General features: G+C 43.7%; 1 protein-coding gene across 1 annotated transcript; it reads right to left on the minus strand.

The window, feature by feature from the left end:
• Nucleotides 1–5,527: 5,527 nt before the first annotated feature.
• On the minus strand, nucleotides 5,528–5,704 carry LOC149286516 (cytochrome c oxidase assembly protein COX14-like). Its single transcript, XM_089493933.1, has one exon. The coding sequence runs from the start codon at nucleotides 5,702–5,704 to the stop codon at nucleotides 5,528–5,530; it is 177 nt and encodes a 58-aa protein (XP_089350059.1).
• Between the last annotated feature and the right edge of the window lie 17,125 nt (nucleotides 5,705–22,829).

Consider the following 22,829-nt stretch of genomic DNA (forward strand, 5'->3'; position numbering starts at 1 on the left):
GAGTCTGCAGGTGAGCCTCCAGGAGACAGGCTGTCCTCACAGCACCAGTCCTGAACTCTTACACCCGGTTAAGCTGCCCCTGGAGGGTAAAGCACTTTGGATACTTTAAATCGGTGACCATGAGATTGCATCGCAGTCTGTACTTTTATATCGGCTGCACGGAGTCTGGATTAGGAACCTGGTCTGGATTAGTACCGATTTTTTTTTTTTTTTTTTTTTTTTTTTTTTTTTTTTTTTTTTTTTTTTTTTTTTTTTCCCGATGCAGTCTGCCCTCCATGCACGCTCTGCAAACTCAATATTTCTGATAAATCTGCACATTTTTTCAGACTGTGTGCTGACAATCCCTCACAACAGTTCACTCACTCTGCGAAACAGACTGTGCGTGCGATATATATGGCAGGGGGGTTACAATAGGTGGAAGCAGAATCTGCTGATATGCAAGGTGACGTGATAGTTGGTCACAAAGCAACCCATCAAGTTTTTGTGTTCAGTTCATGTGAAAAGAGCGACCACCGAATTGGCCACTGATGCTTTCCCACAGCTGTGTCAGGTACAGTGGGTGGCATTGGCCGTCATGTTGAAAATCTGATCTGATGTGTGCGCCTTAACGTGTAATATTTTATATCATTGTTTACTTCAGTCTGTGAAAAAAAATTAAAAAAAAACCAAAAAGAAAATACCAAATCCAAGCACATTTTTTGTCGGTTTGTTACAGTAGACACACTTTTTGGTAACTTATAATTGAGTGGAACTTTGTGCTCCTTTTGACGTGAATGATCACTTTGAGGGTCACAGTGGCTTCCCGCTGTAAAACCTAAAACCTCAATCATTGTTCTGCTCGTGGTTATGGCAAAGCAATAAATCATCCATTATTTCCACGATACTCTATCGATACACTAAACAAACCTACATAATGGTATTTGCAGATTAAAGTACAATAAAATAGTATATTATGTACTAGAGACCTAACTTATCAGTAACTTACACGGTGACCCTATTAATAAAAACCACAACTATATCACTCTAAAGAAAATGTATGAACAAGGGTAATGCGATTACCTTTTCCTGGTGATTCAAAAAAAATAGTAAGCAGGGGTGGGGCGTCCATCATTTTAGGAATAACCTGGAATGACTAGTTCTTGTTGAGAAAAAAATATACGTGGAGGAAGAAGTCACAAAATTTTCAATATCCAGGCATTATATATTGCTCCATGTTTTTAATGGAAGGAATAATATTATGGGGTAATGATAGTAACACACTGTGATCTTATGATACATTTATTATGGAAGAGTAATTGGGGGGGGGGGGATCATACAAAACCTCATCCTGTGCATAAGGATAATATCATACCAGGAGGACGCGTGTGTCAGGTTGTGCCAGCGCTGCTTTCTCTACTCCAACATAACAATGCATAATACCCACTTTGTATGACTTTAATTGACCCCTCTAAAGAAATCTTGCATTTCACACACAATGGGATTATATGTTTAGATATTTTTGGTAAAAGTGGTTCAGCCAACGATTTAATTTCTCTGAATATGTTCTTATAGTTCAAAGCTGCCCGACATCCCTGTTTTGTATTTAAATAGTAATTGCATCTGAGTGGAAGGCAGAGGCAGGTATCTTTTATACCGGATTTTAAATGCAGAAAAGGAAAAAATGCATTATTTCTGTCACAACAGCTCATTAAAAACCCCAAAACATTATTACGGCTGGTGGACCTGGGCAAATGTGAGCGAGTTGCTTGCTTGGGATCTTAAGATAATGTATCCAAGGGGCATTGGGCATCATTAAGGGACACTGACTACATGAAGAGCTTACACGTGTGCTGGGGTTGGCCTTGGTGAGGGTGGATATGAGGTATCTTGGGCACATAGGTCAGTATCTTGAGGGGATGCAGGGGTTATAGGGCTAGTGAGCCTTGTTCTGGGCTAGCTCAACATTTTCCAGTTTGTATGGAGATCAGTTCAGAACTTTTTGATGACATGTTCAGTAACTGGGAAAAAAAAAAACATTCTCGCATTAACTACAGAAAAGGATTTTATTTACAGTAAGAATGATGATCTGTCATTCACTACCTAGAGAGAGAGGTTAATTGATAAAAAAATGGTGCTGGACCCCGGCAGTGGCGTCTCCAGCTTTCATATTTAGGGGGGGCACATGGGGGGCCAGGAACCAAAGTATGGGGGCCAATTATAAAACGGTACATATACACTATATATATATATATATATATATATATATATATATATATATATATATATATATATACACACACACACACGTTAGGCAGTTATTTCTCATTCTTTAATATTAGCCCCTGCTGATGACAATATATAGAAATATTACACCCTGCTTCTGGTATATATTAATATTAACCCCTGCTGCGGATATATATTGATATTAGCCCCTGCTGCGGATATATACTTATATTATACCCTGCTGCCGATATACATAAAAATTATACCCTGCTGCCGATATATATTAATATTTGACCCTGCTACCAGTATATATTAATATTAGCCCCTACTGCCAATATATATTATTAGTCCCTGCAGCCAATATATATATAAACTTAGCCCCTGCAGCCAATATATATTATTAGCCCCTGCTGCCGATATATATATAAATACTAGACCCTGCTGCCAATATGAATATAAATACTAGACCCTGCTGCCAATTAATATTAATATTAGCCCCTGCTGCCAATATATGTTAATATCTCCCTCTCCCTCCCAATCTATCCTAACTACCCCCCTCTCCCTCCCAATCTATCCTAACTACCCCCTCTCCCTCCCAATCTATCCTAACTACCCCCTCTCCCTCCCAATCTATCCTATCTACCCCCTCTCTCCCTCCCAATGTATCCCTATCTACCTCTTCTCACTTCCTATCTACCTCTTTTCACTCTCTAACCCCCTCCTAACTTTCTACCCTCCTCCCCCCCCTTTGAAGTTCACTTACCTTGGGCTTGTAGAAGTCCAGCGGCGGGATCGCGAGGTCTCTGTCTTCCTGGTTCTGCCGCAGTGTGCGCGGCTTCATTGCTGAGCGCCGGATATGACATCATATACCGGCGCTCGGCTTGAAATGCCGGCACTGCGACCAAGGCAGAGGCCTCGCGGTCGCGGAAAAGAGTGAGAGGCGCCGAACGGTCGCTGAGAACTTATTCCTCAGCGACCGCTCGGCGCCTCTCTCTCTCTCCTCCGGATCTATTAAAAAAAAAAAAAAAAGACGGCGTTTCAATTGGGGGGGCACACCGGGGGGCACAGCATGATTTAGGGGGGGCCATGGCCCCCTCTGGCCCCCCCCTGCCGACGCCACTGGACCCCGGTACTCAAACGGTTACACGAAAAAAATGTCCAGAGGAAATGGGTTCCGTAGTACTTTTTCTTGCCTCCGTATGTATACGGTCGCTGACTAGGACTGCTTGAGAAGGGCGTTGGTAAAAAAATTCTGTGAATATTATTGTCAATCTCCAGTGATTTAGCAAAGAGAACATCTGACACCTGCTGTTGGGAACACACACTGCATCTCATATAATCCCGTCAGGCCCGGACAGGCCATCGGATAAACCAAGCGAATGGCTGACGAGAGACTCCCAGCAGTGCTTCCCATGTACTTTTATTGCCCCTTATGCAGATCCCATTTTTTATGCTTATCTACCAGCTGGATACGTATGGATGGATGTATATAGCAGGCGTATGCTGGTATGTGATTTGTTTTCTGCCACTGGCCTTAAAAGTCCCAGTCCTGCCTTGATTAATGAATAGGCTGTATGTCAGAGTATTTCCTGATAATAGCATAGTAGTAGAGATAAGGATATGTGTGTTTAAGTAGCACAAGTGCAACGCTCAGATTATAGAGCAGGGTGTTAAACTTGTTTCTCTGTTTGGATGTGTCTGTTCCAACCACCGCTCCTAAACACCAGGTTCTCTACTGCCAACAGGATCTTTCCTACCAAAAATAATACGATTGTTGTGTAGAGGCAGTTTACCAACAAGAGCCCTGGCTGTGATTTCCCATGTGGTCAGTAATATGGCTGTGGACATCACTTTACTTCTGTGACGTTGACACATAACAAGGTGCTTCTTGTTTGCGCAAGATTCAGATGTATAGGTTCATTTTTGTTAAAAATTAAATAACTGCACCACGCAATGTGTGGTGGATTTGCTTAGATCTTCATTGCCATCTTGCAGCATTAACTACCTTTTGCAAGGTTAGGAAAGCCGTGCCAGCAGGATAATCTCACTAGGGTTGGACAGATGAAACTAAGATCAACCTATACGGGAATGATGGGAGGAGACGACTCTGGAGAAGGGAAGGAACAATCTTACTGAACCATTATTATTTATTGTTTTATATAGCGCCATCAAATTCCGTAGCGCCTTACAATGGGTAGACAGGACATTAGTATGTAACATAACAATTAGACTTCCAGAGACAACAGGTGTGTAGGGCCCTGCTCAAACAAGCTTACAACCATACATCATCTGTGAAACATGATGGATGCGGTGTTATAGCATGGGCATGTATGATAGAATTGGGTCAGATTCAGCCTAGTGCTGAAAAACTGATTGATAGGAATAGCCTATGATCCCGAACATACCACTAAACCAACCAAAGGGTTTTAAAGGCAAAGAAGTGGAACGTTCTTCAAGGGCCGAGTTAGTCGCTTGACCTCAACCCAATTGAACATGCATTTCACTTGCTGAAGGCAAAAAGGCTCACAAGCAGCAACTTTAGCCAGACGCACTAAAGGCCTGAAAATATCACTGGTGGAGAAATCTAGCATTTGGGGATGTCTGTTGGTTCCAATTACATTTGCACCCATTAAAGTGTGTGTGGGGGTGGTCTGTGTATGAAAATTGCTGTAAATTCTTAAAGTTTCATGCAATATTTTCTTAAAGCTAAAAGTCTGCACTTCAATCACACATCTATTGTGGTGTACCGAGCCAAAATTAGGAAAATTGTGTCACTGCCCAAATATTTATGGACCTACTAGTATTTTCTTTGGGATGCGGTGGGAGAGTACATATTTATTTTGTGTGGGACAGATTAGTATCAAAATATAACAAAAGTACCTTGAGATAGAACATGTGTCATCAGGACTGACAGATAACACTTTAGTGCCAATAGATAAGTAAATATGCATTGAGTTATTTTATAGGGTATTACATTTTGGGTCTAATACACTATTAATTAAAACCTACATCACACATGCAGTATTATAGCCGGCGCAATGACTGTTACTAACAATATTCCCAATGTTTTCAGAACTGTTACACCACGATCATGTAATCATGCATTAAATGATAGGAAATTCAGTTTATTTGGACAATATACAAAATTCACACAATTGAGTAATCTTCAGAGCCGCCACAGTACAATGACACATTTCGAATCATTTACACCAGGGGTGTTGGCGGTTGATAAGCGGAAGATTACAGCTAGTCAGGACGCAACCAGTTACAGCCGGTCATTTTACGGCAAATAAAGCGGCTTCCAGCGCAGCGATCGGGTCCGCGTTCAGTCTTTAATAATAGCCTCTGTCTGGTTCTCCGCAGCCAACCTCAGCTGCTCCCGGCGTTGGAAGTATCTGTACGCCCGCATGCTGCACAAATAGCCTCCGTACAACGTCAGGAGCATCATGGACGTAGAAAACAGCTTGTAGCCGACATCTGCAAATCGTTTAGGAGAAGCCATGGTTTGCCTATATATAGATACAAAAAGCAGCATTGAACAAAAGGGAATGTCAGACTATGGGCATGGATCAATAAACAGGATCGGTTTTAGAATTTCTTACAAAGTAATCAAAGAGCAAGTCTCAAAGGGAGAAATAATGTGCATTTATTATGTTTTTCCCCTCAGTGTCACCCGTTCTTACGCTCTGTTCAGTACCTGCTCTGCCAATTAAGGAGGCGCTTCCATCCATCCCCATTACCAGGAACACTTGTATTGCTCTTTCAAGTACGTCATAAAAAGGTCCCCATAAAAAGTAGTGTGGGTTGTTCCCACTAGGGACCCATGACCGTGTACATCATGGCTACTTTCAATCGGAGCCAATTCCGATCAGGCCCTGGTTGAATGTGACTCTGTGTGCTCTGGCTGCGGTTACATTCAAAGCGGCTTTACGCGCCTGCACGGAACTTTGGTATTGGCAGGGAATTCCCTTTGTGAGGCAGGGACTTGGGGGTCTGTACAGAGAATGTGTGCTGCACCCCCATGACAGATTGCTTTATGGCGGTAATGGGGGGGGATATTGCTGAACCATTTACTTCTGTAGTCACCCATTTTCTGAGCAAAACAGCCAAAGCAGAATTGTAAAGTTTGTGTGAAAAGTTAAGCTTTGGAAGATATTGGTGATAAAATGGCCCTAATGAAATGATCTAGATCGTCTTTGTAATAACAGTTTTATGAGGTGTTTTCGAAATCTGTGACTACTATTGAAGTAAGAGCCCCGCCATTCCAAATATGAAAATACTGAAGGATGAAAAAAGTGCACCTGATTTCCAAATCATGAAGGGGTCAACAAATTGGCTGGGATTTGGAGCCAGAAAACAAAAAACACCCCGTAGGAACCAGTTTTTTTCTTCTTCCAGTGTTAATTAGTAACACACGTATTAACATACTTCCAGACACACATGGCACCATATACACACGGTAACATACTCACACACATGCCCAGTAACATTAATTTACACAGTATCTAAGCGCAAGGAATGCCTGGCCCAGGGAGGTGGGGGAGCTACATGTGCTGGTGAAAAAAAGTCAAAAAAAAAATAAAAAATTCACTTGGCCGAAAACGACCCCCTACACCTTTAAAAAAACAACAACAAAAAAAAACAAAACCAGTGTGATTACAGGCTCCCTATACCACATCTGCGGGGGCCCGGCTGCTTCCCTCTGTGTTGTTGGGCGATCAACTTCTCTTGCCACGCCCCCAGGGAAAGAAGGAAGGAAGGGAGCAGAGTCCTGTGACAGGACTCCGCTGGGTTATGCTTTTCCTGGCCTGTACAAGAGACGCTGTTCGCACAGTAAAGCAGCCTGGGCCCTGCGGACGATTATTTTCGCCCGTTTTTTTTATTTCAGCATATTGCCAATAATGCCCTTTTCGGACGATATATTTCAGTCACCGATATATCGGTGCATCCCTAATTGTGTGGGTACAGTAGAGACAGAGGGACACTACGCTTGAAGATATAGCAAAAACACAAAGGTTTTGTTTGTACAAAAAACTGGAGGTACATTTACACCAGATATTAAAACAAAATATAAAAAATTAAGATCCCTAATCAATCACACACAATACAGAAAAGATAGGATTCATCAATAACATTAAAAGGATTTATTCTCTCAAGAAGGACTTTGCAGGAGAGCTGCTATTTACTCTGAACTCACGGACTCCATACCGCATTATGATGTGAAACAGCGCTGCTTGATGTATAGCTGAACTAGTGAGGGGACTTGATGAATCTATAACTTGGCTATGCATTATACAGGGCCAGCTTCCAGAAGTTCACTAGGGCTGGCCCTTCTGTAAGGCATAGTTAAGTCAGGAAGTTGAAATGACAGGTCACCGGCAAACTTACTTATCTTACGGCATAAATCCATAAACAGTGATTTGCCTAACAAAAAAATGAGCAAAAAGCATTGGTCCAAGAACATGGAGTCTATAATTGAAGTTGATATTTTGTATGAAACGCAAAAAAAGATTTGTAAAGTTGTAATGTTACATAAAAATATACATATGACTGTTCCTTCTAAATCGGGAGTTTGTGGGAGAAGTTCAGCATTCTGATGGCTAATGAGGAGATGATGATATTGGATTGGGGAAAAAATCATCTCTCACACACAATATCTGTCCACGGTTATGTTTTTAAATACTTTTTGATACAAAAAAGGGCTTTACATATGTGCTGAAAAGCCATTTTATATAAAACATACCAATAAAATATTTTAAACATCTAAAAGCATTCTGATAAAATATATAAAGCATCAAACTAGTAAAGTATGGTCTACAAAACTCCATAAGCATAGAAAAGATCATGTGGAAGAGTGTCTTTAGTCATGTGCCTTGGCAGGCTGCTTTTCGAGATTTCGGCGAGCTTTCTTTAAAACCTCGTGAGTCATGGACACTTGATCAAGAATAAGTCTCACGCTGTCTTCATACTGGCTTTCAGCGTAGAAACGATTCATCATTCCGGAGACTAATTGCTTCTGCTCAACAAGACTTTTCCTAAGTCTTACAATTTCCATTCTCATCTTTTCAACCTCAGCAACACTATTAGACCTGTGAACATGCGAAGGTAAGGACACTCTCCACAAAAGGTGCATCAAACGCACTGCTTCTTCCAAACACTGTGCGGTTCTCCTTATTTTGTCATACAAAATGTTATCAAAATGATCCGCGCTCTTCCGGTTGTCAATGTTGGCATCAATTTCAAGTAACACACTCCTTCCTTCCAGTATCTGTTTCCACAGAGCATCGTAATCTTCCAGAAACCCAAGAACGTAACGGCCGCGTTCATCCGACAAAACGCCGTAACCAGGAACCAGCCGTGAAGGAGTATGCGATGAACCATGCTCTGAACAGTTACTGTTCTTCGCACAGCAGTCTTCCATCAAGACAGCGCCACTTCTTCGTCCCTCGAGCTCAAGGTACGCACAGTGAAGCTGTTCGGTCAGCTTGTTTATCTGGAGCTGGTAATTATGCAGTTGAAGCATGGGCTCATTCTGCGCGCTGGATAAACATCCTAAAGACTTTGCAGTGAGCTGTGTACCCAAAGATGATTTTTGTAATACTGGAATTTGTGACCTCTTTGCAAAGTTATTTAGTTTATCGTTTTGACTGTTCTTTCTTTCAGTGAGACTGTTCACCTGCCCTCTCTCAAAGCCACTGGCACTTCTCCAATGGTGCTCTGTGTGCCCACCGGGGTATACTGCATTCTCCTTATCAAATGCAGAGGTTTCCACTTTAGAAACAGCTGTGCTTTTGCCTACAGATTCTTCCATCTGTAGTTTAGGAACTTTAAAAGACCCAGAGCTTTCTCTTGTATCCTCTTGGTCAATTTCTACTTGTGTGCCAACATCTACACCGTTTTTCAAATCCACGTCATGATTTATTCCAAACAAAATCTTGTTTTCTACATCCGAATGTTCCAAACCTGAGTTGATGTCATACTGGATGGTAGGTGGAGTAGAAGCATCACGATGCTTACTTTCGAATATCGCAGAGCTCTGACACACTAACCGCGTGTCTGTATTTTCTCCTTCCTTAAGGGAGGCATCTAAGACATCTTCGGTTTCTGTGTTTCTAGAAATACTCTGAACCACGGCATCTCTGGATGCTACCAAATACTGGTTGGTCAATCCATAATTTCCATCTGAAGAGCCTGTATATTGTAAGTTGTTTTCTGCTTCCTTCTCTTGTAAATCACGTTCCACGCGATATTCAAAGTTTTGATCTAGGTAATCAAGGCAAATATTTAAATACGAAGTGCGTTCCCCAAAAAATGAAACGGTATCATTTTCTCTGCAATGCGCCTTCAGTTGCTCTTCCAGCATCCTGCCTAGTTCTTCGTTAGAACGAATCTTTTCAAGCAGCTGCCTTTGTAATGCGGCAACCGTGTCAAGTTCCTTCTGCAGGCTTCCACGTTCTCCAACAGAATTGATTAGCTGGGAATACATTTCCTTTTCTGCTTTCAGAGACAAAATTAGCTGCTTATAACTGAGCTTGTTTTCGTCATGTCCTTTGCCTTTACAGACGTCCAAACTATTGTTCCTTTCGGGGACATTGCTTGTAGAATGGGCATCAGGCTCTCTGGCTGCTAGCTGTCTTTTCAGTTCTATAATTAGAGCTTCTTTGGAATCCAGAGTCTCATTTAAATGGCTGATCATGAGATCCCTTTCTTCCAGCACCACTGTGGTCCTTCTATACTGCTCTTCTGCTGCTAAAAGCTTTGCTTCTGCTTCAAACCTTTGCGTTCGCTCCTGATCCAGTAGAGCTCTAATTGTATTCATCTCTGCATGTTTAATCTGTAGCTCATTTTCTAGATGGCAAAGCTTTGAAGAGCCTTCCTCTTGTCCCGGGCAGTCTTCTTTGGTCTGTTGGGTGTTACCACCCTCCAATGCAAGGCTTTCCATTGCTTTTGAAGCCTTCAGGAGGAGTTTCTGTTTCTCCTGCAGGTCATTTTTCAGGCTTTCCACTTCAACTTTTAGCTCTACGTTCATTCTGTGCAGGTCCTCGCTGCTGCTTTCACAACTCTGTTGAATTTGCTCCTCTAGGAAATAAATACGAAGCTTCAGGTTGAAGTTTTCCCTCTTCAAATCAGTAACTTGCTTTTCAAAATCCTTCATGGTATGTTCTTTGTTCAGAGTCTTCACCTCTTCCTCATGACCGTGAAACCCACCGCCGTCCCGATAGCGGGCTTTGCCTTCTTTCTCCGGCAACGCATTGCTTTGGCTGGCATTTATATAATCCGCCAATTTAAAGTCCTCCGCATGTACCAAGTCCATTTTCCCCTATTACTCCTCTGCTGTGACGGCAGCACATAAAATCACACAGCCGTCATTTTGCATTCTGTAAACATCAATCAACATAGTTATTTTGACCATAAATACCACCTCTGATATTTATTAAGAAGTGCTAAACAAGAAAAAAATGTATTAAAGTACTAAAATTACAACTACAATTCCCATGACTCTCAGGCAGCACATGGTCTGATAATCATTTAACAGCATTTTTAATAGCACCATGATGTCATCATTAAAAAGCACGCAACAGTGTAATGATCACGTGACGCCTGTGTTAACACACATTTCTGGTTTATACGCCTTTATGGATGCAGCGACTGACTGGCAAGAATAAGGAAGACTGCTATAGGCGTGTATGGCCGTTAGAAACAACGGAAGAAGCATAATGACGAGGACACGAATGTATGTGACGTATTTTCACTTCACACAGCTACACTTGGTATCCCAATTATTTTATACACCCATAGCAAGAACTTATGATAAACGGCACACTCCACGGCACTAAACGGGTTAACCGTCTACCGATCCCCGAGGAGCTAATCTACTAGATCACATATTCTTGCTTCCAACGATTGTGTTGCTATTATTATTAATATTGTTGTTTTTTTGCCGCGCAAATAAATACACGACCCTTACCTGTGACTTTCGTGCGCCTTCTGTCGTTATTTCCCCCGGAAACGACGTAACTTTCCCAGAACACCACCGAGACTGCGACGCGGCTAGTTCGGCGTCATTTACACCACGTACCTTTCAGGCGTCCTTGATAGAGGCAAAACGCGCGCGTGTATTACCGTATTTAAATGTAGTAACGCGAATACCTTGTGTGAGCGAAGAACAAGGATACTGCGTTGTCATGTTATTGAAACTCTGTATTCCGCAATGTATATATAAAAATGTTTTGTAATTGTCTCTAGTGTTTACATCTCTCACGAAACAGAAACCAAATTTAAGTGAATTAGAGTTCCTTGAACTTCCTGTTATTACAGCTACAGCGGATGCTCATCTAACGAGGGTCTAGTAAACGTAGCCTAACCCCTAAACTTCCGCAATCTAGATTTTTAGAAATCCCCCCCCCCCTTATTTTTAGATCGTAATTACTAAATAATAATTAAAGGCAGATAAGAACCATTCAGCCTGATGTAGAGGACCCGTCCTTGGTGTTGTTTTAGATTGAGGATAGCTTAATGTCTATCCCACCATTAATATATTGTCCACAGAGAATGACCAGTACAAAATAGAGTGTATAGAGCGTCATCTCATATGTATAAATTCTTTGGCTACGCGTGGCCCCCCCTTTGCGGGTAGGGGGTCATAGCCATAGCGCCACACCCAGAGTTTCCATGACAGAGACCCAGAGCACCCATTAGCAGGTTATGTGATCCGCAGCCGTGGGGATCAAGTTGAAAAGACTGGAGAAAGTCTCTTGAATTGATTTGTTGCTGTGTAGCTATGGCATCGCTATAGTAACACTAATGCCCTGTATGCAGGTAGAAGCCAGGCCATGCCCCCCTGTGGCAACCTGAGTGTGGCAGCATAGGTGAATGCTGTCCTGCATACTGTGGACATGTTCCCATGATAACCATAACTCCCAGGAGGTGGATAAGATCGAGCTTGATTTTGGGAAGATTGCCCTTTTCAGGTTTAGAAGCCCATCGGGACTCATGTCTCTCCGCCATTGATGGAAGTAAGGCAGTTGGGGGCCAGTATGGTGTATGGAGTAGCTGTGTATCCACGTATGTGTAAATGTAGAGCTGCTCCTGACCATCATCATACCACCCACATCATAATCATACCTGGGAACGTTTGGGCTCCGGCTACCTGGAGCCTACCTTTGCGCCCCCTCACATCAGTGGGCATTCCCAATGACGTCATAAAGTGTTCCCTGCTGACATTGCGGGAAACTCTCCCATTTAAATGGGTGGGGAGTGGGGCATGTGAGGACCCCGTGACCTGGAGGATTTGTGTTTTGAACTGGAGAAGCTGAGCTTCACCCCCCTCTATCTTTATGCCCCCTTAGCATAACTTATCATCTCCATACCCACCCAGTATCATTTCCCCATCATCTTCATACATTCATGATGTAGTGTCACTTAAAAGCCAAATAATCAGTAGCTCAAAGGTGGACTAAAATATTGCAAAATAGCAAGAAAAGGAAATCTGTGCTTGCATCATAATATATATTTTATAATGATATGTATATATATATATATATATATATATGTGTGTGTGTCAATAAAAGAAAAAAAAAATTCCTTGGCTTCATTGTCTTAATGGAAAACTAATATTAATTTGTGACACCATGCAACTTCTTTAAAAACCATTAAACAATATTCTTTAAAATCTAATTGGATTTATTGCATTCAATTACAAAAATTCAAACTTTGATTGTATTTAAATAGCAAAGCAATCAAATGAGAAGTCATTAACCAAAAAGTAAGAGCTCTATATCCAACAGAATGAAGGACTCATTTTGTTCGGATGATAAGGTTTTCATTAGTTCTAGGTAATTGCAGTTAAGATCATGCGATAGCTTTTATGCCAATAGTTTAGTAGTTATATTTTGTAATAGCCCAAGTAAATTATGATGGAGTGAATTTGTCATTTAAATTGGCATTCTACCGCTTATCCTTCAAGATCCAATCCTTGCGGACAGCACGCTTGGTTTATTTAGGTCTTTTAATCTTTTTTATTGTCCGGTTGGGTTTAATAAAGTATGATAGTTGATGACTAGGTTCTACGTGATACCTTATTACATTTGTTGATGATTAATATATCCTTTGTAAAAGTGGGAGGCTACTCACCAAATTAAGGGACATGCCACACTTTTACAAACATTGGCAGGAACACAAAATCTGGGCTTTATCAACTAAAATGGGAGTATGCAGAAGGGCTGCAGTTTCACCTCATTGAATTCATTCTGCAGAGTTTAGGGTCAGCACAGAGATGGCAGTAAAGCCGTACAAAGTTAAATCACAGACCATCTCCACTGTAACAAATACATAATAATATCTGTATAATAATCTATGCTTGCAATTTGGACAAAGCAGTTTATAGAATGCTACAGGGTGGCTGAGAAATGTACAGATGCTCCAGTTCATAAACTTACTAGAATTTTTGTTTCACTCCATTCTGTGAATGAACTTGTGTTGAATAGGGCAGTGCACTGATTGAGTTTCCCGTCAGTAGATGGTTCCACCAAAAGTTGGTCCTAGAACTTCCCATGAGAACTCGTAGTATATTAACCCAGTGTTATTTTCAACACATCTTCAGTATTGACAGATAGACTACGTGAATACTATCATACTATTCATGAAGATGGTGTTACTTTGAGATTAGGTTGCAGCAATGGAAATCTAATCCCAAAAAAATAAAAGCCAAATGTAGCAAATGTCTTAAAAAGGAGAGTGAATGTAACTGCGCAAGCTGAATTATTTAGCCAATATGCGTTTCTTTTTTTAGAAATGAAACCTAACCCAATGACTAACAGGGAGCAACAAAGTGTGAAGAATCACAAATAAAAGCAGAATAAAAAACTGGACTTTAATAGTAGACCATCTTTTATGTTATAGGCCATTTATTATCATCCAACTAAAAACTTAACGACATATAAGGCACATTTGGCCATCTAGTCTGTCCATTTAGTCTGACTCAGACCTTACTTAGCCCTTGACTTTAACAGTTTGGGGAAGGCTCTTTTCTATTCCAGTACGACTGTGACCCAGTGTAAAGCAAGCTCCATAAAGACATGGTTTGATGAGTTTAGAGTGGATCAATGTGTAGAGAAATCTGTCACTAAGCAACGCTCCTTGGCGCTTGTCTTCTTGGGCTTAATGCTCTGAGCGTTCTATTTGTGTATTGATTAGTCGGTACACGGTACACGGATATATTGAATCTCTGCTGCACCGCAGACGTAGCTCTGTTAACATCCATTAGACCAGATGCAGCTCGTCCCGATAACACCGAGCGCTATACCGAGGCTCGTAATATTCTCTCTACGCCTTCAAGAACTAAAGTGACCGAACAAGGAACCCCGGCCAGTCTAAATACATCTTTTACATCATGTTGGCTCTAGTGTTTTAAGGGTTAAAGGGAACGGCACGTCTGAGATGGTTCACTTCAAACCCGTTAAGCGCCAGAGATCTGCCAAAATTCCTCCCCTGGGAGGCCAGTGCTTTTTCAACAATTTTATCTTACAAAACTGCCAAAATGCATGAGGTTTGTTTAAATGTTTTTTAAAACTACCACATCCACTAAGTACATTTGTGTTATATGAATATTACATATACATATATATATACACACGATATAAAACGTGTAATATAACAATATAATGTTATCTTGGCATTGCAGGGGTTGCATGATCGCTCTCATGATGCATTTGTACAGCGGGGAAGGGTTGGCGCTGGCCCCCACACTCGTTTGGGGACTTAAGACGTTAACCCTGTCCCTGAAGCTGCCTATGGCAGCTAGGACATAATCAATGGTAAACTGGTGATCGTGGGGTTAACACTGCATGTTCGCAATGCTCTCATGGAGCGATCACTGTTTACTGGCGATCACAGGGTTAACACTGCGCAATCGATTTCATGGAGCAATTGTGTAGTTGTTTTTGTTAAAAAAACCGCTCTGCTGTGTGAAGAAACATCTGCTGGGGAAGGGGAAAAGTGCTGGCATGGATAACTGCTCCAATGGGCTATTATCTAACCGGTTAAATGAAATCATGCTTGGTTAAATGACATCATTATGACCTATGACCATACCTGGGAACTTCTGGGCTCCGGCTACCTTCCCTTGCGGGTCTTGAACTGGAGGAGCGGCGCTCACCCGTTCCCACATATGCCTATTACTAAGATGTCCATTTTTTCCAAGACACCTATACATTTCAGATATTACTGGCCAGCGCAGGTTTTGTGTCACCCCCTGCAGTATAATGGATGTATATGCATGCAGTTTTTTTTTTATTTATTGCTTACTACTACAACAGTATCCGGACATACAGATGGACTCGGCAGAGGAGGGACGTGCCAATTAAGAGAGTTCTGACGATTGTTAAATCAAGGTTTGTAAATGACTCTAGTACTAAAACAATAAAGAGTTCCTTTAGCTTGTCATTAAAGTTGTGAAGAGTTGAAGCTTGACGAATGTCCACCAGTAGGGAGCTTCAGAGATATGGCCATACCTGGGAACGCTCCGGGTTAGTGAAAAAAAAAAAAACTAACTTAAAATATTAGGAAATTGTTTTAAAATGTAAAATGTATTAAATTCTATTAAAAATAAGAAAATTCTTAAATCCCTACCAAAGTGGGAGTCTTAAGGGCTGTATAGTGTAGTCTTTTCAATTCATATAGTACTGTTTTGGATGCTTTCCAATAAAGCCTTTCTTCAATTGTTGAACTGCTCCAAATTATATGAATATAGATGTACGTGCACGGAGAGAGAAATAAGACACACGACACAGCTCTGGGTCAGGTCCGAAATCACTCTGCTTTATTACGTCAATACCATAGGTTATATAGTGACCAAAAGAAGGATGTCTTAACACGTACATCACATCAATTGGTTAAATCCTTAAAACTATGCGGATATAAGCAGAAAACCGTTATAACCAGACATTACACAATGTTAGGCAATTTCCCTGTAACTGGAACATAAGGCTAGCCGGATATCTTTGTGGTTAGTAAAACATAGAGTACTTATTTGTTTAACTGACACTGAATGTCCTTACGTACTGCTACTTGCGTCACTCGCATACTTGCGTGAGGTTTGACCCTTTATACTGGTCAGAGCCAGCTTATATTCATTCTAAGCCATAAGCGTTTCTTGCTGATATATATATATTAATTCTGGTTCCATAACAGTCCCCCCTTGAATATATGATGGCCAACTGTCCCTATCCCTAACAGATCCTACCGGACATAATCCCGCATCCTCTTCACCTGCAGTGGCGACAAATTATCCCTAATGGATAAAATCCCGGTTTCAGGCCTTGGACATGTCCCTCGGATCTATATGTCCCTACACAGGGTGGGGACTACCGTTAGGGGGAACTATTGCATTGAAAGGTGTTTCGTATGAAGATGTAAGACCTGGCATTGTATCATCATATATGAGCATCAGTGGGGTAGTCTCATCTACTGCAAAAATTTTATCACATAAACGTCGAAAGCAAGGGACCACACATAATAGTATGAAAGCAACAATAATCACAATAATCAGTAAAATTATTCCCAGCTGGACCAGGCCCTGCTTCCATCCTTTGAGCCATCCAAACCATTCAGCCCAGGGATGATCGATTCCGGAATTACGCTTTAATTCCTCTCCTAGAGCAGTTAACTTTTTGATGGCCACAGTCACTTTTCCATCAGGTCCGGTATTGTCTGGGATGAAAGTACAGCAAGTTTCTTTGATTATTTTACAGACCCCGCCTTTTTCTGCCAGGATCATATCTAATGCCATACGATTCTGGAAAGTCATCTGGGTAGCGGCCTCCAATTGTTCCGATAATCCTTGGAGCGCGTCTCGAGTATAATTGACAAATCTCTGCTGATTATAATAGATATAATTAATCCAATCAACATTTTTATTTACTGTAACAATTGGGAAAATGGATTCAAAACCAGCAGCTACTTGATCTCGGGCTTTATATTCATCTGGGACCCCCCTAGGGACTCCTATTGCATCTATATACACATGGGGGTCAAAACTTCCTTCAGGGGTTTTCGAAACACTGCGTCTTTTACGGGACAGGGTGGACTGGGCCTCAACAGATTCTGGCTCTTCTGACATTATCAATAATGGCATTATAACTTTGGCCAGTGCACATTCACCAGTCCAACTACCTTCCAATCTGGTGCGCAATTTCATATCGCCACATAGCCAATAGATATCTCCTAATGGGGCGGTTCTTGTTCGTGAAAGGCACGATTTTGCAACAGGTCTACACCTTTGCCAACGTTTATCTGCCTAATCGAGGGCAACATCTCGCCCTGCGTGCCGTTCTTCGTGAGCTTGATGGCTTTCAGGAGGGGTTGCTGATCCTTGGGGGAGACTTTAATGTGGCTTTGCACCCTGCCTTTGACACCTCCACGGGCTGCACGAGGACTCCTCGTCATGTCACGAAGAGAATTGCCTCTCTTCTCACAGATCGCAAACTGGTTGACTGTTGGAGGGCTCTCCACCCTGCTGACCGTGATTATACCTTTTTCTCCACGCCCCATCGCTCCTACTCCCGTATTGATTACTTTTTCCTCCCCTGTCACTTCGCACCACTTTTGCGCCGGTCCACTATCGGGATCTCTACTTGGTCCGATCACGCTCCCCTCTCCATCTCCTTAGCTTCTCCTCTGACCCGTCCCTCCATGCGTTCCTGGCGCCTTAACGAGTCCATTCTCTCTGATGCGGCGTTTTGCGCTGACACTTCTCAGGTCCTTGAAAATTTCTTTAAGGACAACCTGACCCCCGAGACCCCCAGGCTGACTGTCTGGGAGGCTCACAAATGTGTGGTCAGGGGACACTTCATTAGTGCCTGCTCTCTGCGAAGGCGCCGCGAGACGGAGCGGGTAGAGGGACTCTACCAGCAAATAGCTCTGGCTGAACAGGCACACAAATCCTCTCTGTCTAGTGTTGATCTTCAGCTCCTTTTATCCCTGCGCAGCGACCTGGCCACTCTTCTCAACTCTAACATGCAGCGCTCCTTTCTGAAATCCAGGGCCTTGTTCTATGAACATGCCAATAAGACGGGTAAATACTTGGCCCGTGCGCTTCGTGTGGGTCGGAGATCCACGTATGTCTCCAAACTCCGCTCTCCTGATGGCCTCTCCCGCTCTCTGCCCTCGGATATCACCAACTGCTTTCGGGATTACTATGAGGGGTTGTACAGCCTCCGATCTGCTGCGCCCTCCCAGCCCCCGCTGGGGGTCTCGCCAGACCTTCATTCATATCTAGATAGGACGATCGGTAGGAAATTGACAGTTGACGAGGCTGCCCTTCTTGACGCTCCGATCTCTTTACCGGAGGTTGTCCTGGCCCTTAAATCCTCTAAGTCTGGGAAATGTCCCGGCCCTGATGGGCTCTCCTTGAGATACTACTCGGTGTTCCGTGAGCTTTTGGGTCCCCACTTTGTAGAGGCTTTCAACTCCATCTTGGATGGTGGTCGCATCCACGAACACACTCTGGCGGCTTCGATAGCCCTGGTGCCCAAGGAGGGTAAGGATCCTGAGCTGTGTGGCAGCTATCGTCCCATTTCTTTGCTGAATGTGGACCTGAAGCTTTTCGCGAAGATTCTGGCCAATCGGTTGAAGCCTTTAATGTCTTTTTTGGTCCATCCTGACCAAACTGGCTTCGTGCCTGGCCGGGAGGCTCGAGACAGCACTATCAGGGCCTTGAGCCTTATGCACTATGCAAAGCATACCTCCGCTCCGACTCTGCTGTTATCCACCGACGCGGAAAAGGCCTTCGATAGGGTGGACTGGTCCTTCTTGCTGTCCACCCTGTCCCATATGGGTTTTGGCCCTGGCCTGCTCGCCTGGATAGGGTCTTTGTATACCACTCCTTCGGCTCGTGTCCGTGTCAATGGTTCCCTCTCCGATCCCTTCTATATCCGGAATGGGACTCGACAGGGATGCCCGCTTTCCCCGCTTCTCTTCGTGCTTGCTCTGGAGCCGTTCCTTCAGGCCGTCAGGATGAACCCGGATATCAGCGGGCTTCAGGTTGGGAGGACTCATCATAAGGTTCTTGGCTACGCTGACGACCTTTTGTTTGTTGTCACCCGGCCCACCATCACCCTCCCCAATCTTCTCCGGGAATTTTCGGTCTATGGTAAGCTTACCAACTTCAAAATCAATGCCTCCAAATCAGAGATCCTCAACATAAATTTGCCCCCTGCTGTTGCTTCTCCTCTGAAATCCTCGTTTCCCTTCTCTTGGTGCTGCCCCAAGCTTAAATACCTGGGTGTGTGGCTATCTCCCGACTTCACCCAGCTCTTTTCGTATAACTTCGTGCCTCTGCTGACTGTTATTCAAGCTGATCTCCGGTCGTGGAAGCGGCTAACAATCTCCTGGGTTGGCAGGATAAATACGATTAAAATGAATGTCATGCCCCGTGTTTTATATCTCTTTCAGACCCTCCCTATTGCTATCCCGTCTTCCTTCTTCGCTTCCCTCCGAACGGCTTTCATGCGGTTTGTGTGGAACTCGCGGACCCCCCGGATCCGCTTCACTACTCTGATTTTGCCTAAGCCCCTGGGTGGGCTGGCCTTGCCTTGTCCGCGCTCTTATTATAGGGCCTGCCACCTGCTCCGAGTGTTGGAGTGGTATCACCTCCCGGGCCATAAGCAATGGGTTGAGGTTGAGTCTACCCTGCTGGGTTTTCCTGCGAGGGTTCTGCCCTGGCTTTCCATTCCGACGGCTCGTTGTGCGGCGCTGCCCCACCCTTTTATTCATGCTACCTGGAAGGAGTGGCTTTCCATTCTATGGAAGTCCCGGCTGTCTTCTATCCCCTCCCCATTGACTCCTGTTCGGGATAATCCTGATTTTCCACCTGGGGTGGGTGCCACCCTCTTCCCCTCGTCTCCTCCTGCGCGGAGGTCTGACATGCGCTATTTTGTGACTGCAGGGGGTCTTAAGCCGTTGGGTCAGCTTGCTACCCGCTCGCCTCCCTCTTTCACTGATGTCTTCCACTATGCACAGCTGCACAGCTTCTTTCGCTCCTTGACTCCTCAGCACAATGTGTTGCGTGCCCTCACGCGGTTTGAGGACCTTTGCGCCGCGCCCTCACTTCCTGCCCACGGTATCTCGCGTCTCTATGGCCTGCTCCTTGAGGCCTCCTACCCTGACCACCCCCCGTTTATGGGGCGGTGGGAGTCTGAGCTTCAGATTGTTCTCTCTTCTGAGCAATGGGGGAAAATCTGTGACCTTACCCGCCACTGCTCCAGGAGTAACAGGGATCAAGAGATGGCTTATAAATTGCTTGCCCGTTGGTACCGGCCCCCCTCTGTCACGTCCAGATATCATCCTGACATTCCGAACAAGTGCTGGAGGTGTGATGCTGCCCCGGGCTCTCTTCTGCACTTGTGGTGGCACTGTCCCCGCATCGTTCCTTTCTGGGAATCTATTCATCGCCAGCTGGCTCATTTTACTGATAGAGAAATCCCATTTACGCCTGAATTTTTTCTTCTCCATCACATTCCGTACTCGGCGTCCTGGTTCCGGAAGTCGGTTGTCCGTCACCTCCTCACGGCTGCTAAGGCGTTGGTCCCCCTGCACTGGGGTGATCCTGCTCCCCCTACTACCAAGGAGTGGATCCTTCGGGTGGAACAGATACGGGTGTTGGAGGAGTTGTCCCTTTTGGCCACGGGGGCTGCTGAGAGGTATCAGAAAATGTGGTTCTATTGGCTGGACTTTATGTCTGGCCCCCTGGTTCGCTCTCTGCTTACCTGAATCCGCTACGTTTGCTGTCTCGCCACTTCTCCTGGATTCCCCCTCCTTTTCTTTCCTCTTTCTTTCTCTCCCCTTTTCCTAACCCCCTCCCTTTTTTTTTTTTTTTTTTTTTTTTTTTTTTCCCCTCCTTCCCACTCCTTATCCTTCCTACCCCTCCCCTCTGTGTCACTGTTGCTCCGTGATCAGGTTTCCCGGTCTCGTGGTGCCACGACCATTGCTCTCCTCTTCTGAGTCCTTTCCTATGTGCTACTGGGTTCCTTCTTTCTCACGCGCTTGACCAGCTGGTCCTGGACCTTGTCTCATGGTCCGCTTGTTTTGTTTCCACGACCCTGCGGATGCTGCCTTCATTTTCCTACTTTCGCCCATCTGCCTCACACACGTTACACTACTACATGGTGTCCACCTGCTCTGCTGTTCTGGAACCTGTGTTAACGTTCGCCTGTGTGCTTTTGGGTTCATTCATGCTGTACCCTCTTTTTAAGGGACATGTGCCTGGTCCCTTGTTTTGTTAGTTTTACATATGTCATTCTGTGTGATATTGCTCTTGCATTTCATCGTGGCCCGTCTTTTGTTCTGTGACGGCATGCTGGGTACCACTCCTGTAACCTACTGTGATGCTACCTGTGTCCCCCCCCCCTTTTTTACTTTCTGTATCCCTCCCTCGACTGTTTGAAAAACAATAAAATTTGATTTACCCAGATATCTCCTAATGAATAGACTTGATTCTGTGTGGGGGCACCAGTCAGATTGCTGTATTCAGCACAATTGCCATTAGAGAATTTCCCAAGAAATTTGCCAGTTCCTTTGGTGTTCGAAATACAAATATAAGCACCAGAATATATAGTTATTCCATCGCTAAATTTGGGAGCTTCGGTTAATAGGGGATATTCCTTTTTCCACTTTTCACATTCGGTGAATTTATTGCTAGTATTTGTATAAAGACTCAATAGACATAACAGTGACTGATAGGGCAACTGTAAAGGTACCGTTCCAAGATGGGGACGGGCTCTACCACACACATAACAATTGGACTTATTGTGCTTTAGGGCAGAATATTGTATCCACTCGAGCCACAGATTAATATCATTATACCCGGTTTCTATGGCTACAGTATCATCATAAGTGGGATTCGCAATAGCTATCATACGTTGGATGGCACGCAAGGCATTGTACGGGATTTCTGGTGGATTTGAGACTGGTTGTTTCGTAGGATTACTTTGTGGCTTTTCCCATTTCGGGTTTTTGTACATATCTTTAAGATAAAAGGGGGCCTTGCCACCAATGGCACCATCGTAAAGTCCAAAAATATATTTTCGGGCATCAGTTGGCTGTGGGTTTTCTATGGTAAGGGTATACCGTTGATTGCTACCAGTACCAGAGGATAAAAGAGTCATTCGTGTGAGCAATGATTTACCATATTGGTCCTTGAGGGCTAGGGCTTTTGGGGGCTTATATCCCCATTTGGTACCAGAGTTAGCTATAACAGAGCCCCAATATCCACAATCATCTCCCCATTGTCCTCCAACATAGCATATATACCCAACACATTCACTTTTACAATAGCCGGAATCATAATTGTCGGTGTTATCCCCTTCTCGTGTTTGGATGCCAGAGTATAGGCTGACATAACGACTAGAAACACAATCTATAATATGACAATGTTGGAATGAGTAGGTAGCCACAGTTGTGCTACTGGAATTATACCAAAAAGTGGGTGGACCTTTTTGCCGCGCATCTCTTGTGATGGCTACCCGACCCCCCTGGTGACCGACAGCTTGAGCTGTAGACCCTGTATGCCCGTGGGATCTAATCATTTTTATATACTGGAACATGAACCATAATAGCAGGATGCCCACTTT

The sequence above is a fragment of the Sceloporus occidentalis genome, unplaced genomic scaffold (genome assembly GCF_023333645.1).
Source record: "Sceloporus occidentalis isolate IW3139 unplaced genomic scaffold, rSceOcc1.0.p SCAF_68, whole genome shotgun sequence".
Lineage (NCBI taxonomy): Eukaryota > Metazoa > Chordata > Lepidosauria > Squamata > Phrynosomatidae > Sceloporus > Sceloporus occidentalis.

Coding starts and splice junctions, on each gene's coding strand:
- LOC149286516 (XM_089493933.1), bottom strand. CDS start 5,704: ATGGCTTCTCCTAAACGATTTGCAGATGTCGGCTACAAGCTGTTTTCT.